We start from the raw sequence: 16808 nt of genomic DNA, 5'->3' as shown, positions 1-16808 counted from the left end.
CACATCATTGTTCAGGCCCATAGAAAGGGGAAGAGAAAATAGAGGGCCTGGAAATTACCCTGATCCCATGGGCTAGAACCTAGTCTCAAATTCTTACCATCCTGTGGAGAAGGCGAAAATGCCTCTATCTGGATGGTTGTGTGTTCATTTAAACTTGGGGGTTATATTATTAAAAGAAGAGAGTGGACCATGGGGGCACAATTATTAGTCTGTCGCAGAAGGAAAAGAACAAAAGATACCGGATTGAGTGGCTTATAAATGGTTGTCAAAAGTACAGTAGTGCATAACATTTATCAGAGCCAGATTATTGACTGCTCACATGCTGGGTGCTTTACATGCCTTACTTCATTTAATCCTTCTAGAATAACCCTGTTATCTCTATTTTATAGTTGGGAAAACTGACGTTAAGTGATTTGCCTGAGATCACATAACTAGGAAGCGCGGTAGATAGATGGCACAATAAGGCAGCCTGACTCTATGATCCTAGCTCTTAACCGTTGTACTTAGTGATAATTATAGTTCAGGAATGGTCAGCATAGAGGAGGAGGCAGCTAATGACTGAACTCTCAACATGTGAGTGGTAGGTGAAAGGGAAGCCAAAGAAAGGAGTGGCCACGGAGGCAGTAGAACCAGGGAGGAGAGGTGATGGAAAGGCTGAAGAATCTGCATCTCTAGACTAGGCTTCCCCGTACTAAATTTGGCCAGTTTAGCGTCCTTTGGCAGAAGGTAGAGTCATTGTGTTGCCCACTTCCAAGAAGCCCCTTTCCATTTTCCAGTCTAGAACTGGTAACCACTGAACAGTGTTGTCAGAGCCTTTTCTGTCTGGGGCGAGATATTAAATACTTTAAGCTTTGTAGGCCACATGTGATCTGTCACATACACCTTTTTTCTTTTGAACAACTCTTTAAACATGTAAAATCCAGTCTTGGCTAACTGATTGTACAGAAACAATCCACGGACCAGATTTGCCCCAATCCCTGCCCTAGATACAGACAGAGTGATTGGTGCCACCTGGAATTGTACCGCATGGCATTATTTTTTATTTTATTTTTTTTGCGGTACGCGGGCTTCTCACTGTTGTGGCCTCTCCCGTTGCGGAGCGCAGCTCCGGACGCGCAGGCTCAGCGGTCATGGCTCACGGGCCCAGCTGCTCCGTGGCATGTGGGATCTTCCCGGACCGGGGCACGAACCCGTGTGCCCTGCATCGGCAGGCGGACTCTCAACCACTGCTCCACGAGGGAAGCCCCACATGGCATTATTGACGGAGGCCTAGAATACGTTCAACATGATTCTGCCTCAGCCTGGCCTTATGGAGGGAGGCAAAATATGACCTCTGCCAATGCACGACCTTCAGGGGTTTTTTAAAAATTATTTATTTATTTATTTTGGCTGTGTCAGGTTTTAGTTGCGGCACTCAGGCTCTTTGTTGTGGCTTGCTGGCTTCTCTCCAGTTGTGGCGTGTGGGTTTTCTCTTCTCTAGTTGTGGCGTGCAGGCTCCAGAGCACGTGGGCTCTGTAGTTTGCGGCATGCAGGCACACTAGCTGAGGCACGCGAGCTCAGTAGTTGTGGCGCATAGACTTAGTTGCCCCACGGCATGTGGGATCTTAGTTCCCTGACCAGGGTTCTAAGTCCCGTCCCCTGCATTGGAAGGCAGATTCTTTACCACTGGACCACCAGAGAAGTCCCACGCCGTTCAGTTTTTGTGAAAAGCTCAACTTCACAAGTTTTTCTCAGAATTCTCAAGAGTTCACAGAATTTCTCAGTTGTACAAATCTAGCTGAAACAATAGTCTTTTATGAAAATAAGGTCAGATTCAAAAGTTTTCAAGACTTCAGCAGGAGTTTGAGCAAACCTAGAGGATAAAAAACACTTTTTGTTAAAAGAAACTCCAATCAAAATGTCTCAAAAGTATGTTCAAGCAAATTTGGATGAAATAAGAATGAAACAGTTTTTGTGAAAGCTAAGCTTAGATTCATAAATTTTCCTGTTATGAATTTGAGAAAATGTAGCTAAGACAGTCATTTTTGTGAAAGCAAGCTCAAATTCACAGTTCTCAGATGCAACTTCCTAGCATCAGTTTATGCAAGTGTAGATGGAAAGCAACAGTATTGGCTCTTGTGAAATTGTGTGAAAGCACAGATCATGAGTTCTCAGAAGTTGCTTCCCAACTTCTGGTGCTGGTCAAGATTTAAGCCCACTACAGCCTATCTCCAACTGATTATAACCAAAAATTGGAAAAAATACAAAAAGTTACCTGAGGATTCTGAAAAATAAGTCAGATTAGGGAGGGGGAGTCAAAACTTATGCAGTCCCTACAGGGCTGAGTTTCCTGGTGTTTTTCCTTCTTCATGGCTTTCACCTCTGAGGTCAGGCTGCAAAACCCCCAAAAGAACCCAGCTTAGCTTTGGCCAGAGGACCGGGAAAAGGGACCCTGTGAGCTGGAGAATATAATAGGAAATCCATTTCTTTTTTTCCTCTGCTGGCCCCCAAGAGCAGGCAAAAGTTGCAAGGCTGCAGCACTTTAGCTCTAGCAGCTAAAACTATTATTGTCTGGGCAGAGGAACCAGGAAAAGGGGACACTTGTCTAAAGAAGGGGAATCACCGTTCTGTTTCTCTTCCTATTTTGGCCCAAGTATGGCCCCGTCTCATAGAGCTAGAGCTGTAGTGGTGGCACAGGCAGCTAAAACGTCTAAGGAACCCTATCTTTCTGACAGGTTAAATTGCCTGCCGAAACAAAAATATTCTTGAGGGGATTTAGACAGAATCTGGAGTCTCACAACATAATATTCAAAATGTCCAAGATATCTTCCAGAATTACCATGTGACCAATTCTCAAGCGAAAAGTCCATTGACATGCCAACTCATATCAAAACCTATAAAGCGGGGCTTCCCTGGTGGTGCAGTGGTTGAGAATCTGCCTGCCAATGCAGGGGACACAGGTTCGAGCCTGGGTCTGGGAAGATCCCACATGCCACGGAGCAACTGGGCCCGTGAGCCACAACTACTGAGCCTGCATGTCTGGATTCTGTGCTCCGCCACGAGAGGCTGCGACAGTAAGAGGCCCGCGCACCGCGATGAAGAGTGGCCCCCGCTCACCACAACTAGAGAAAGCCCTCGCACAGAAAAGAAGACCCAACACAGCCAAAAATAAATTAATTAATTTAAAGAAAAACAAACCTATAAAGCAGCTGTTAAATCTACTGCATGAAATTAATATAAACACACTTAAGTGGATGGAAAGATAGAAGTTCTTAGCAGATTCTCAACAAAATACAAGCAAACTAAATTCAACAGCATATTAGGAGGATTATATGCCATGACCAAAAGGGTTTATTGCAGAAATGCAAGGGTGGTTCAATGTAAGAAAATCAGTCAGTGTAATACACCACATTAATAGGACAAAGAAAAACCCATATGAGCATCTCAGTTGATGCAGAAAAGGCATTTGACAAAACGCAATGCCCTTCCATGATAAAACAATAGAAAACTAGGAATAGAAGGGAATGAATGTTTTTTGTTTTTTTTTTTTTTTTTTTTTTTAAAAACGAGTCTTTATTATTACATTTCCAACTCATAGAACTCCAGGCTGAATATGACTGGACATATATACACACACAATCACAAATTTCTGGAGTCATCTCCCACACCCCTTCTCACAATTTGGCCGAGTTATGTCTCAGGAAATCTTCCAGTTCAACCCCATACACCAGCTTGGGATAAACAGAAACCCTGAAGTCTTGTGGTTTTACCCGCCACTCCAAAGTGCTGTTACAGGTGGAATATCTGCTGGAGGAGGTATTTTTGCTGGGTTAGAATACAGCTGCAGACTCTGCATGTGGTTAGAATGTGCGTCTGCATGCCTTCTGACCTGCAGGCTTTGTGCCTTCCCCTTTCATTGTCTTGTCCTATCTCTTGCCACACGGGTTGCCTTGCAGGCTGTAATAAAAATGTATCTTCTATTCAGAATCATCCTGGAGGGCAGGTGGTGCGGATGGGTAGGACGGCTACATATTAAGTTACTGAGTCTACAATTGAGAAATCTGCACTCTGGGGTTCTAACTCAAAATAAATATTATTTCAAGGTAAATAAACTACTTGGCTGGCTAGTGAAATGCTTAATTCTTTCTAAAACCATAACTGCCAAGTAGACTTGTGCTTTATGCTACATCCCAAGACAAAAATCAGGTAACCTACATCTTCAAAATGATCCACAGAGCATCCCTTCCTATTTCTCCCCTCACTGCTGAGAAATGCCTCTGGAGCCTGAAGTTTAATATACGCAGCTGGGGTTACTCGGTGCTCAGGTAAAAATCGCCAAAGGCCCAACCTTGATTAACACCAACTATTTATTTAAGCCTGATGGTACCTGGATGGAGGCTCTCAATGGGAAAAGGAAGGATGTAGCACGTGGAAGCTTGGACGAGCTGAGGGCAGCTCTGCTAACAGACTCACAGGGCACAATGGGACGTGACCATTGAAGCCAGCAACCTTCTGAAAACATCACTATCACCTTCAAAACCCATGCTTTTTTTTTTTCTAATCAGGAAATCGGGGGTGAGGGGAACATTCCAAGAACAAGGGCAGCCAACCTTCATGAGGTACCAGGACATGCTCTGGCAAAAATATTTTCACCTTCCTAAAGTTATATGCTGTCTTCAAGTCCAACTATATTGTGTACGTGTGTGTGTGTGCGTGTGTGTGTGTGTGTGTGTGTGTGTGTGTGTATGCTCCTTTTCTGAAAGCAGAAAAGGGAACAATTTTTTTTAACTCCGAAGTTGGTAATATTTGTAGAATATTATTTTGGTTGGTTGTTGTTTATGACTCAGAACACAGATGAAATCAAAACTTCTGCAACTGTCCCTAAATTCACATCTTTAAAAGGTCCTTTTCTCCATTCACATGAATTCATCTGAATCATTGCCGTCCTGATTTGAAGACATATTCTCAACTTTCATTAGTGATGAATAGCTCCTAAGTTCGTCCATCTCCCTCTTCTTTTTCATCTCTTCCTTTTCTTTCCTTTTCATTTCCTGAATCTGGGCTTTCTTCTCATTCCTCTCTTCGCGGTCTCTGCATTCTTTCTCTGCCTCTAGGTCTGGGAACCGCTCCATTTTGGTCTTTTCCAATCGGTTCAGGATCTCATTCACTTTCTTCTCTACTGTCACAATTTTCACGTCCTTCTGCCTGTGAAAGCCTATCTGTCCCACATCCATGTCGGCCGTTTTCTTCAGGTTAGACCACGGGGTATAAACCACATTGACGTTGTTCATCTTGCAGCAGCAAAGACAATCTTCTTCACTCCTCAGCATTCTCTGCTATTGACTCCTGAGAGTGAGACGCTTGGGCTTAGCTCCTTATGAGTGAGCTATCCCTGTGGAAGGCTTGAATGCTATTGGCCTTCACAAGATGGGCACAGTCCATCAGTACTTCCTTTGGAATGTCTTCTATTTTCTCCCCCTTATGTAATCGAAGGTATACATGAGCCGAAGAGAGTTTGTCCACATGAAACCAAATATCTTCAGGCCAGCCATACTTTATCAGATCTTCATTTTCATATTTATCCTTTCCCATGTAAATAGTGTAAGCAGATGAGTTAACGCTGCTGCTAGTGAAGTAGAACACCATGATCCCGGCGGCGGCATGGCGACTCCAGCGCCGAGCAGCGGCGGAATGAATGTTCTTTACATCAGGGGTCCCCAACTCCCAGAGCCCAATCCACGGCCTGTTAGGAACCAGGCCGCACAGCAGGAGGTGAGCGGCAGGTGGGCGAGAGAGTGAAGCATCATCTGTCTCTCCCCATCGCTTGCATTACCACCTGAACCATTCCCCCGCAAACCAGTGGAAAAATTGTCTTCCATGAAACCAGTCCCTGGTTCGAAAAAGGTTGGGGACCCCTGCGTTACGTGATAAAGGGTATTTATGAAAAACTGATAGCCAACATTCTCTGGTGAAAGACTGAAAGCTTTTCTCCCAAGATCAGGAACAAAACAAGGACACATGTTATCACCATTGCTGTTCAACATAATACTAGAAGTTTGAGCCAAGCCAATTAGACAGGAAAAAGAAAAGGCATCCAAACTGGAAAGGAAAAAGTAAAATACTCACGGATGAGGTGATCCTATATAGAGAAAATTCCAAAGAATCCATAAGAAAGCTACTCGATCAGCAAAATTACAGGGTACACAACACAAAAGTCAGTTGCATCAAAGGACACTACCAACAGTGAAAAGGCAACCCACAGAATGGGAGAAATTTGTAAATCATACATCTGATGAGTTATTCAGAATATACAAAGAACTCTTAAAAACAACAACAAAAAGATTTTTAAATGAGCAAAGGACTTGAAGATATTTCTCCAGAAAAGATAAACAAATGGCCAATAAGCACATGAAAAGATGTTCAACATTACTAATTTTTAGGGAAATGCAAATCAAAACCACGAGATACCCCTTCACACCCATTAGGATGGCTGCTATCACATAGAAGATGAGTGTTGGTGAGGATGAGGAGAAATTGAAACTCTCATATGTTGCTAGTAGGAATGTAAAATAGTGAGGCTAGGGCTTCCCTGGTGGCGCAGTGGTTGAGAGTCTGCCTGCCGATGCAGGGGACACGGGTTCGTGCCCTGGTCCGGGAAGATCCCACATGCCACGGAGCGGCTGGGCCCGTGAGCCATGGCCGCTGAGCCTGCGTGTCCGGAGCCTGTTGCTCCGCAACGGGAGAGGCCACAACAGTGAGAGGCCCGCGTACCGCAAAAAAAAAGGCTACTACAGAAGACAGTTTGGTGGTTCCTCCAAAAGCTAAATAGAATTACTGTATGACCAAGCAGTTCCACTCCTAGGTATATACCCAAAAGAACTGGAAATAGGAACTCAAAGTGATGCCTGTACAGCAGTGTTCATTGCAGCATTACTCACAGTAGCTAAAAGATGGAATCAACCCAAATACCACCCGCAGAGAAATGGATAAAATGTAGTATATACATGAAGTGAATAATTGTTAGCCTTAAAGAGGAATAAAGTTCGGATACATGCTACAGCCTTGAAAAAATTATGCTAAGTGAAATAAGCCAGACGCAAAGGACAAATATTCTGATAGTCCATTTATATGAGGAATCTAGAATGGGCAACTTCATAGAGGCAAAAAGTAGAATAGAGGTTTTCAGGGGCTGGGGCGGGGGAAATGGGGAATTACTGCTAATAGCTAAAGAGTTTCTATTTTGGGTGATGAAAAAGTTTTGGAAATAGATTGTAGTGATTACTATTACACACCTATTAAAATGACCAAATTCCAGAACACTGACAACACCAAATGCTGGCAAGGTTGTGGAGCAACAGGAAATTTTATTCATTGCTGGTGGGAAAGCAAAATGAATGGTACAGCCACTTTGGAAGACAATTTTGGCAATTATCTACAAAACAAAATATGTTCTTACTATACCATCCACCAGTCATGCTCCTTGGTATTTACCAAAGGAGTTGAAAACTTAACGTCTACACAAAAACCTGCACGTGGGTACTTAGAGCAACTTTACTTATAATTGCCAAAACCTGGAAACAGCCAAGATGTCCTTCAGTAAGTGAATGGGTAAGTAAACTGGTACATCCAGATGATGGAGTATTTTTCAGCACTAAAAAGAAATGAACTGGGACTTCCCTGGTGGCGCAGTGGTTAAGAATCTGCCTGCCAATGCAAGGGACACGGGTTCGATCTCTGGTCTGGGAAGAGCCTACATGCCACGGAGCAACTAAGCCCACAAGCCACAACTACTGAGCCTGAGTGCTGCAACTACTAAATCCCGTGTGCCTAGAGCCTGTGCTGCACAATAAGAGAAACCACCGCAGTGAGAAGCCCACGCACTACAACGATGAGTAGCCCCCACTCACCACAACTAGAGGAAGCCTGCGCACAGCAATGAAGACCCAACGCAACCAAAAAAAAAAAAGCCATGAAAAGATGTGGAGGACATTTAAAATGCATTCCGAAGAAGAAAAGTTTACATATTGTATGATTCCAACTATGTGACATTCTGTAAAAGGCCCAACTATGGAGACTGAAAAAATCAGTGGTTGCCAGGGATTGGGGGAGAGGGAGGGAAGAATAAGTGAGGCACAAAGGATTTTTAGGGCAGTGAAACTACTGGGTGTGATACTATAATGATGGATACATGTAATTAAACATTCCTCCAGACCCATAGAATGTATAACACCAAGAGTGAACCCTAATGTAAATTATGTACCTTGGGTGATGATGTGTCAATGTAGGTTTGTTGATTGTAACAAATGTACAGGGGGTGGGGGGACGTTGATGATAAGGGAGGTTGTACATGTGTGGGAGCAGGGGGTATATGGGAAATTTCTGTACCTTCTGCACAATTTTGCTGTGAACCTAAAATTGCTCTTAATGGGAATTTCCTGGCGGTCCAGTGGTTAGGACTCTGCTCTCTCACTGCTGAGGGCCCAGGTTCAATCCCTCATTGAGGAACCTAAGATCCCAGAAGCTGCAGGGTGCAGCCGGAAAAAAAAAAAAAAACTCTTAAAAATAGTGTCTTTTTTTTTTAATGATAAACTTCATCTTATGTACCACAATAAAACAAAAATGGATCAAAGGTCTAAATGTAAAACTTAAAACTATAAAACTGTTAGAAGAAAACATTGGTCGGAAATCTTTGTTACCATGAGTTAAGCAAAGATGTATTAGATGTAATACCAAAAGCATGCTTCAAAGAAGAAAAAAAAAAGATAAATTGGACCATCAAAATTGAGAACTTCTGTTCTTCAAAAGTCACTGATAAGAGAATGAAAAGACAAGCTAGGACTGGGAGAAATTTACAGATCATGTATCTGACAAAGGACTTGTATCCAGAATATATAAGGAACTCTCGAAACTCAGAAAGTAACACGACCCAATTTAAAGATGGGTAAAAGATTTGAACAGACACTTTACCAGATGTATCAATGGCCAATAAGCACATTAGAAGGAGGCTTAACATCATTGGTTATTAGGGAAATAAAAATTAAAGCCATGAGATACCACTATATACCTATGAGAATGTCTAAAATTAAGCAGACTGACAGTACTAAGTGTTGGGGGCGGGATGTAGAGGAACTGGAACTCATACACGGTTGGTGGGAATGTAAAATGGCATAACCATTCTGGAAAACAGTTTGGCATTTTCTTAAAGCTACAGCTACCATATGGACAGAGGTCTCAAGAGGTTTAGAGCATTGAGGACACCCATATGTAATGCTCTCCATGGCTTGCTTGCCTTTCCTGGGCTGGTGACAACCTTGTGGATAGGAAGGACAGAGTGAAGTGGGAGATGCAGGGCCAGAACCTGGTTTTGGTTCCTCTGCCACCACTTCTGTGTAGGTGTGATCTGGGGCAGATTTCTCTCAACCTCTCTGAGCTTCCATTTCTCCATGGCTACATCACTGGCACACTAAGATTGAACAAGATCTGTGACAGCATAATTGTAAAAAGCTGTTTAAGCATGCAATGTGTTACGTTGTCATAAACATCAGGGAGTTTTAATTGCTTGAGGTCATACAGCTTTTAAATATAAAAGAAATATATGATGCTAGTACTTGAAAGGACTTTCAGGTGTTGTAGTCAACATTTGCCAGATGAGGAAATTAAAATACAAGGAAAGTTATTTTCCCGAGGTCGTTTGCATCCCTCTGTGACTGTCACGAATTCTCACTCCATGACTCTCTCCACCTTAGTGTAGGAAAGAAACTCAGGCCCCAAGTTGTTATCTTCCTGCTACAAGTTATGGATGCCTCTCCTGGAATCTCTGCCACAATTCCTGGGCTGGCCTCCCCAAGAAAACAGGAAAAGATTTCCTAGCCCTTGTCTTGGCACATCTCAGTCTAAGAAACAAATTCTGGAGTCTGAAAACAAGCGGCAGCCTTCTTTGGGGTAGAAAGTGGCTGCACAGCCCAAACCTTTACTCTAAAGACCACATGGTGTGTCTAAGTCAGGCAGAGAGAAAGGCTATGGCCAATGAAAAGCTAAGGGCATTGCTAACGGATGTCAAGCCCCCACTTGGGTTCAGTCCAGGCGCTGGGGCTATGGGAGGTATGGAATGTGGTAGGAAGGGGCATGTAGTCGAGAGGTGTGGCAGACCCACCAATAACTCATAAGTGCAACCTCAGTGATATTTCAAAGAAAAAAAAATTTTTTCTGACTATAAAGTCACCCTTCTTGTAGAACACTTGGAAAATACTAGAAAGTGTAAAACCGATAAAATCACCTGTATTTTTAAATAAACACTTTTAACATTTTGGTGCCTTTGGTTTTTGTTCTGGCATGTGTATATTAGTTTACTACTAATTGGGATCATCCTATATAACTCTCCAGCGGGTGGGGTGAACCAGCAGGAGGGGCTTGGTACATACATGATGGGTGTGTTTTCTTGGCCTCTGGGGAGCAGCCACTGGATCTTTCCAGGGGAATATCTGACCTGGCTACTGGGATTTCTGCTCTGAGTCATGTTCTTTTTAACAGGAAAACTTGTTTCCTTTTGACCTGGGTAACCACTTTTGGGAATAATGTTTCACTTCCCAGTGTCTTATTGGGGGTCAGGAGAGAGACACCCCTTTGTTCTAGTCTAGGGATCACAAGACAATGCCTACAGGAGGCAGTCATGAGTAAATAATGCAGTGAAGCAAGATAAATGAGAAAGGCAACAGGGGATGTGGAAATGTGACAAACTGGAGAGCTTTGCCCTATCTCAGGAGGCAGCCTCTCAGAATATGGGCCCAGTGTTGCCAGAGCTGATTTTTCAAGAGAAGCAGAAATTTGGATTTTATTGTGAAATCTCCTGATCTTGGTAGTTTGGATTTTTTTAAAATTTATTTATTTAATTTATTTGTTTTGGCTGCGTTGGGTCTTCGTTGCTGCGCGCGGGCTTTCTCTAGTTGTGGTGAGCAAGGGCTACTCTGTTGCGGTGCGCGGGCTTCTCATTGCAGTGGCTTCTCTTGTTGCGGAGCACAGGCTCTAGGCTCACGGGCTTCAGTAGTTGTGGCACATGGCTTCAGTAGTTGTGGCTCGCAGGCTCAGCAGCTGTGGCGCACGGGCTTAGTTGCTCCGCAGCATGTGGGATCTTCCTGGACCAGGGCTCGAACCCGTGTCCCCTGCATTGGCAGGCGGATTCTTAACCACTGTGTCACCAGGGAAGCCCGGTATGTTGGGTTTTTATAAAACACTTTACTGATCAGTACTTTGTAGGACAAACATAATATTTGCTGGCTAGGTTCAGCCCCAGGGCTCTCAGTTTGTTGAATTCTGCTCTCATCATGCTGTTAGTAAGAATTAATTAAGCATTCGGCCAAAGTTTAGAGGCTTTCATGCAGGGCTTCGAGGAAGGCACTGGGGTGAGATTCAGTGAATGTCATTCATTTAAAGTCATTTTGGTTCACCTTTTCTGTGCTAGCCCCTGATCTGGGCCCCATGGCTACATATGAACAAGGCCTCACTCTCAAGAGAAAGAGGGGAACGAAGTGCCACCCCTGTGCTCTGGAGAACAGATCTGCAGTCAGAAGAGATGAGAAAGAGATTGTCAGGACAGTCCAGACAGTTGTCACAAAGCAAGCCTTTGGTCCCCTCTTCAGGACCCAGGATGCCCTCAGATCGAACCACCAGGCCCCAGATTCCTCAAGTTTGAGTGTAGAAGAGTCTAGTATTTTGCTGCCTTTCAGTCCTCTGACATCCTTGACCTAGTGTCTGTCTTCACCCTCCGCACTACCTTTATTTCCCCAGGGGGCGCTATTCCCTCACAAAACACAGCCCAAGGCCCGCTCTGTATATCATAGAAGATACAATGCAAAAGAAAGCTGAAGTGTTTATACTAATATCAGGCAAAATAAACTTAAAGAAAAAAATGTTTTTAGAGACAGAGGACATTTTATAATGATAAAAGCATACCATTGTGAAGATATAATAATTAAAAACATATAAGCACCTAACATTAGAACCCCATGAAGCAAAAACTGACAGAATTGAAGAGAGATTACAGTTCAACAATAATAGTTGACGACTCCAGTACCTCACTTTCAGTAACGTATACAATAAGTAGGCAGAAGATTAACAGAAATAGAAGACTCGAACGATGCATAACCAACTAGACCTAACAAGCATCTGTAGAACACTGTACCCAACAACAGAATAAACATTCTTTTCAAGTATACTTGGAATATTCTTCTTGATAGAACATATATTAGGCCATGAAACAAACTTCAGTACATTTAAAAAGACTGAAATCACACAAAGTGTGTTCTCCACGCATAAAGGGATTAAATTAGAGATCAAGAACAGAAGGAATACATACATACAATGGAATATTATTCAGCCAGAAAAATGAATAGAATTCTCATAGAAGCTGCAATATGGATGAACGTTGAGAACATTGTGCTAAGTGAAATAAGCCAATCATAAAAAGATAAATACTGTATGATTTCAGTTACACCTAGAGTAGTCAAATTAATAAACAAATAGAATGATGGTTGCCAGGGGCTGGAGGGAGAAGATAATGGGGACTTTCTTTTTTTGCGGTATGCGGGCCTCTCACTGTTGTGGTCTCTCCCGTCGCGGAGCACAGGCTCCGGACGCACAGTCTCAGCCGCTTCGCGGCATGTGGGATCTTCCCAGACCAGGGCACGAACCCGTGTCCTCTGCATTGGCAGGCGGACTCTCAACCCCTGCGCCACCAGGGAAGCCCAGGACTTATTTTTTAATGGGTACAGAGTTTCAGTGTTTCAGGATGAAAGGAGTTCTTGAGACAGTGATGATAGTTGATTGCAGTAACCAAAGAAATGTGTTCAGAGAAAATAGACTTGTTTAGACTATTAGTCATTAGGTGAGAATAGTTGCTCAAAAGAGATGAAGAAATTGGGAGCAACATGAATGACAATTAAAAAACAAGGTGAGGGCTTCCCTGGTGGCACAGTGGTTGAGAGTCCACCTGCCGATGCAGGGGACACGGGTTCGTGCCCCATTCCGGGAAGATCCTACATGCGGTGGAGCGGCTGGGCCTGTGAGCCATGGCCGCTGAGCCTGCGCGTCCGGAGCCAGTGCTCTGCAACGGGAGGGGCCACAACAGTGAGAGGCCCGCATACTGCAAAAAAAATAAATAAACCAAGGTGAATGGGAATTCCCTTGTCCAGTGGTTAGGATTCCATGCTCTCACTGCCGAGGGCCTGGGTTCAATCCCTGGTTGGGGAACTAAGATCCCACAAGTCGCATGGACAAAACAAAACAAGGGAATGCTTTCAAGTGGTTTTTCTTGGCTCTTGATGATTTAACAGATGTTACCAATACTGTTTAGTTAGTGTGTTTATTTGAGGAATCAATGTTTGAAGTAACTCAAGAATTAGCCTCTATGAATAGTCTGTGAAATAAGTACAGGTAAGAACATGTTTAAAGAAATTGAGAAAACACTAATTCAGTACAAACTGAAGTGGAATCTGCTAAGATATGTTACAACTGATGTTGGTAAAAATATATGTGGAGTAGAAAAAGCCTTAGTTGGACAAATTTACAAAGCTTGTGAAAATGTGAGGTATTTAAAGCCTATAATTATTAATTGTATTATTCATCAGTAGGTACTTTGCAGAAATTATTTGAATCTATTATATGATATGAAACTAGTACTGTCAATTGTGAACTTCATTTGCTGTTGTGGACTTAACCATCATAAATTTTTGTTAGAAATGGAAGCTGAATATCCTGTCTTACCCTACCCCATAGCAGTTTGATGTCTTAGCAGTGCTAAAGCTTTATTGTGGTTTTTTGAATTCACAACTTAGATTAAAATTTTTTCTGAATGAAAAGAATCAAACTCAACCACTACTATCCAACACTGAATGGCTTTGGTAACTAGCTTTTGTTGCAGACTTGACAATGTTTATTAATGAATTAAACCTAAAATTACAAGGCAAAATAGCATTTATATACATAAATTATGATGCTGTAAAGTAATTTCAATGACAACATTGTCTGAATCACAAGTAATGACAAGCTGCATTATACACATGATGTCAAAAGTTAAAACAAGAAGCAAGATCTCCATTCCCCCACAAATTTGTAATAGCTATTATTTTCCAAGCTCAAACTACTACAGTTCCAGCAGCATTTTTTAGGATTTTAATACAGGCAGTACAAAGGAAATTTCCATATTTCAGAATCCATTTAACAGTGTGATTGAGGCTATTCCACATAACCTTCAATTGGAAGTGATCAATCTGCAATGTCGTGACATGCTAAAAAGTAAATATCAAGAAAAAAATCTAATAGAATTCTTTAAATGCCTTTCCAAATGATGAATATGCTCAAGTAAAATAAAATGCTTGGGACTTCCCTGGTGGTCCAGTGGTTAAGAATCCTCCTGCCAATGCAGGGACACAGGTTCAATCCCTGGTCTGGGAAGATCCCACATGCTGCAGAGCAGCTAAGCCCATGCACCACAACTACTGAACCCCACGCGCCCTAGAGCCCACGCACTGCAACTACTGAGCCCCTGTGCTGCAACTACTGAAGCCCGCGTGCCTAGAACCTGTGCTCTGCAACAAAAGAAGCCACCACAATGAGGAGCCTGTGCACCACAACGAAGAGCAGCCCCCGCTCGCCACAACTAGAGAAAGCCCGCATGCAGCAATGAAGACCCAGTGCAGCCAAAAATAAATAAATAAATAATTTTAAAAAGATTTAAAAAAATAAGCATCCTATTAAAAAACAATCAAATGCTTGTGGATTGATACCTGTATTTTGCAGTACCTGTCTGTGTGAAAGACACAGATTAAAAATATCATTACAAATCTGAATTAACATATAAACATTTGTGATAGATTTTGATGATAGGGAACACTCACTTTGAACCCCAATTAAGCAAAATGTTATACAAAAAAATTCCATTATTTTCATTAGTAGACTTATATTACAAAAATTGTACTCATTGTTATTATATATATATATATATTTTTTTTTTTTTTCGGTATGCGGGCCTCTCACTGTTGTGGCCTCTCCCGTTGCGGAGCACAGGCTCCGGACGCGCAGGCTCAGTGGCCATGGCTCACGGGCCTAGCCGCTCCGCGGCATATGGGATCTTCCCGGACCGGGGCACGAACCCGTGTCTCCTGCATCGGCAGGCGGACTCTCAACCACTGCGCCACAAGGGAAGCCCTGTTATTATATTTTTAATCTGGCAAAAAATTGTTTTCTCTCTCGTTATACAAGTACCTATAGTATCCTCATTTTTGCCTCTTGTCCCACAACACCTATAATATTTACTGTTTGGTCCTTTACAGAAAATGTTTGCCAACTCCTGCTCTAGAAAACGCGGGCAATCTGTAGTGACATAAAGCAGATCAGTGGTTGCTTGGGTATGGGGGGCCTGGAGAGGGTCAGGTGGGAGACATTACAAAGGGTCACAAAGAAACATTTGAGGTGATGGATATGTTTACTATTGTGATTGTGGTGATGGTTTCATGGTTGTATACATATGTCAAAACATACCAAATTTTGCACTTTAAATTTGTACAATTTATTGTATTTTAATTATACCTCAATTTAAGCTGGTTTAAAAATGAATTCTATGAGTTGATGAATTACATATGAATAGTTACATTCACAGTCTCACAAGTTTCTTATATGTAATTCTGGACACTGGTTGGGAAAGATTGGGATCCTGAAACTTGGAATAGGGATGTCTTATATTGAACCATGATGAAACTGATAATCTTGAATACACAAGTTTTCTGGGCCTCCCTTGCCAGTAGAACTATCTTGCCTTCTGACGTCTAAGGACACTAGTGTTCCTTGCTTGAAAACTCTGTGATAACCTCACCTGGGACGGATTCCTTGGAAGGGGATATTCATCCTCCTTAAAACCACCTGTTGCCATTAGATCCATAACAAGGGTCAAATCTTGGTGGGCTCCAGAGGATTTAGGTGCACACTATAACCCAGGAGGAAATAATTTATACAGCAAAAGAACTGCAAGACTTTGCTAATATATATCAGCAGAAACCTGGGGAATTTGTGCAGAAGGGGATCCTAAGAGTGTTAGACCAAGTAGAGCGAAGTATAGCCCTGGGTTGGGTTGAATTCATTGATATGGGTGTACTTGCTAGAGACTCTGGATTTAATGTGTTGGCTCATATAGCTGCAGGTCGCTCTTTAACAGTTTACATAGTAAGTTGACTGCAATGTGAACTTAACAGTGGCCTACCTTCAGTGAAGTTGAGATGCCAGAACTTTCCTGCCATGATGTAGAGCAGGGAATAGAGATAGGAATTTTGGAGTAGATTTATCACATGCAATTAAAATATTCACCACCTAATTACATTCCGTGAGAAGGCCTATAAGATATTTCCTTCACAAAGGCATTGAGTAATACATTAGTGAGGAAAACACCTGCATTTTTTTTTTTTTGGCCACGCCAAGTGGCATGTGGGATCTTAGTTCTCCAACCAAGGATTGAACCCACGCCCCCTTCCATGGAAGTACGGAGTCTTAACCACTGAACCGCCAGAGAAGTCCCAACACCTCATTATTGAAAGCTCCGTTTTGCTGTGTGTTTGTTCAAGCCAGGTACTACCATGGAGGATGCCACTGCTGAGATGGGCTCTCTGATTTCAATGGGGATAATGGGAACCTGAGGTAGCAGAGGCCAAATGACAGTATATTACTACCAAAGACAAGATGGATGCATCTGCTGTAAAGGGCAGCAGGATATACCATTAATTGGAATGCCTTGGCCCACAGCAATCTTTGGCAGTGGCTAATTGGTTACCATGTTCCTAAGAACA

The 16808-nt window shown here is 42.6% G+C and overlaps 1 protein-coding gene across 1 annotated transcript; it reads right to left on the bottom strand.

Moving 5' to 3' along the window:
- Nucleotides 1-2823: 2823 nt before the first annotated feature.
- Nucleotides 2824-5660, bottom strand: LOC132438111 (coiled-coil domain-containing protein 25). The gene is made up of 2 exons (XM_060031992.1): nt 5382-5660; nt 2824-5278 (listed from the first exon to the last, which is right to left on the bottom strand). The coding sequence occupies exons 1-2, from the start codon at nt 5623-5625 to the stop codon at nt 4896-4898; spliced, it is 627 nt and encodes a 208-aa protein (XP_059887975.1). The 5' UTR covers nt 5626-5660; the 3' UTR covers nt 2824-4895.
- Between the last annotated feature and the right edge of the window lie 11148 nt (nt 5661-16808).

This window comes from Delphinus delphis, chromosome 15 (genome assembly GCF_949987515.2).
Source record: "Delphinus delphis chromosome 15, mDelDel1.2, whole genome shotgun sequence".
Classification (NCBI taxonomy): domain Eukaryota; kingdom Metazoa; phylum Chordata; class Mammalia; order Artiodactyla; family Delphinidae; genus Delphinus; species Delphinus delphis.
The sequence above is the reverse complement of the archived record's forward strand: the minus strand, read 5'-3'. Positions and strand labels throughout refer to the sequence as shown.

Coding starts and splice junctions, on each gene's coding strand:
- LOC132438111 (XM_060031992.1), bottom strand. CDS start 5,625: ATGGTGTTCTACTTCACTAGCAGCAGCGTTAACTCATCTGCTTACACT. Junction 5,279..5,381: donor GAAGGCCAATAGCATTCAAG/CCTTCCACAGGG, acceptor ATTGTCTTTGCT/GCTGCAAGATGAACAACGTC.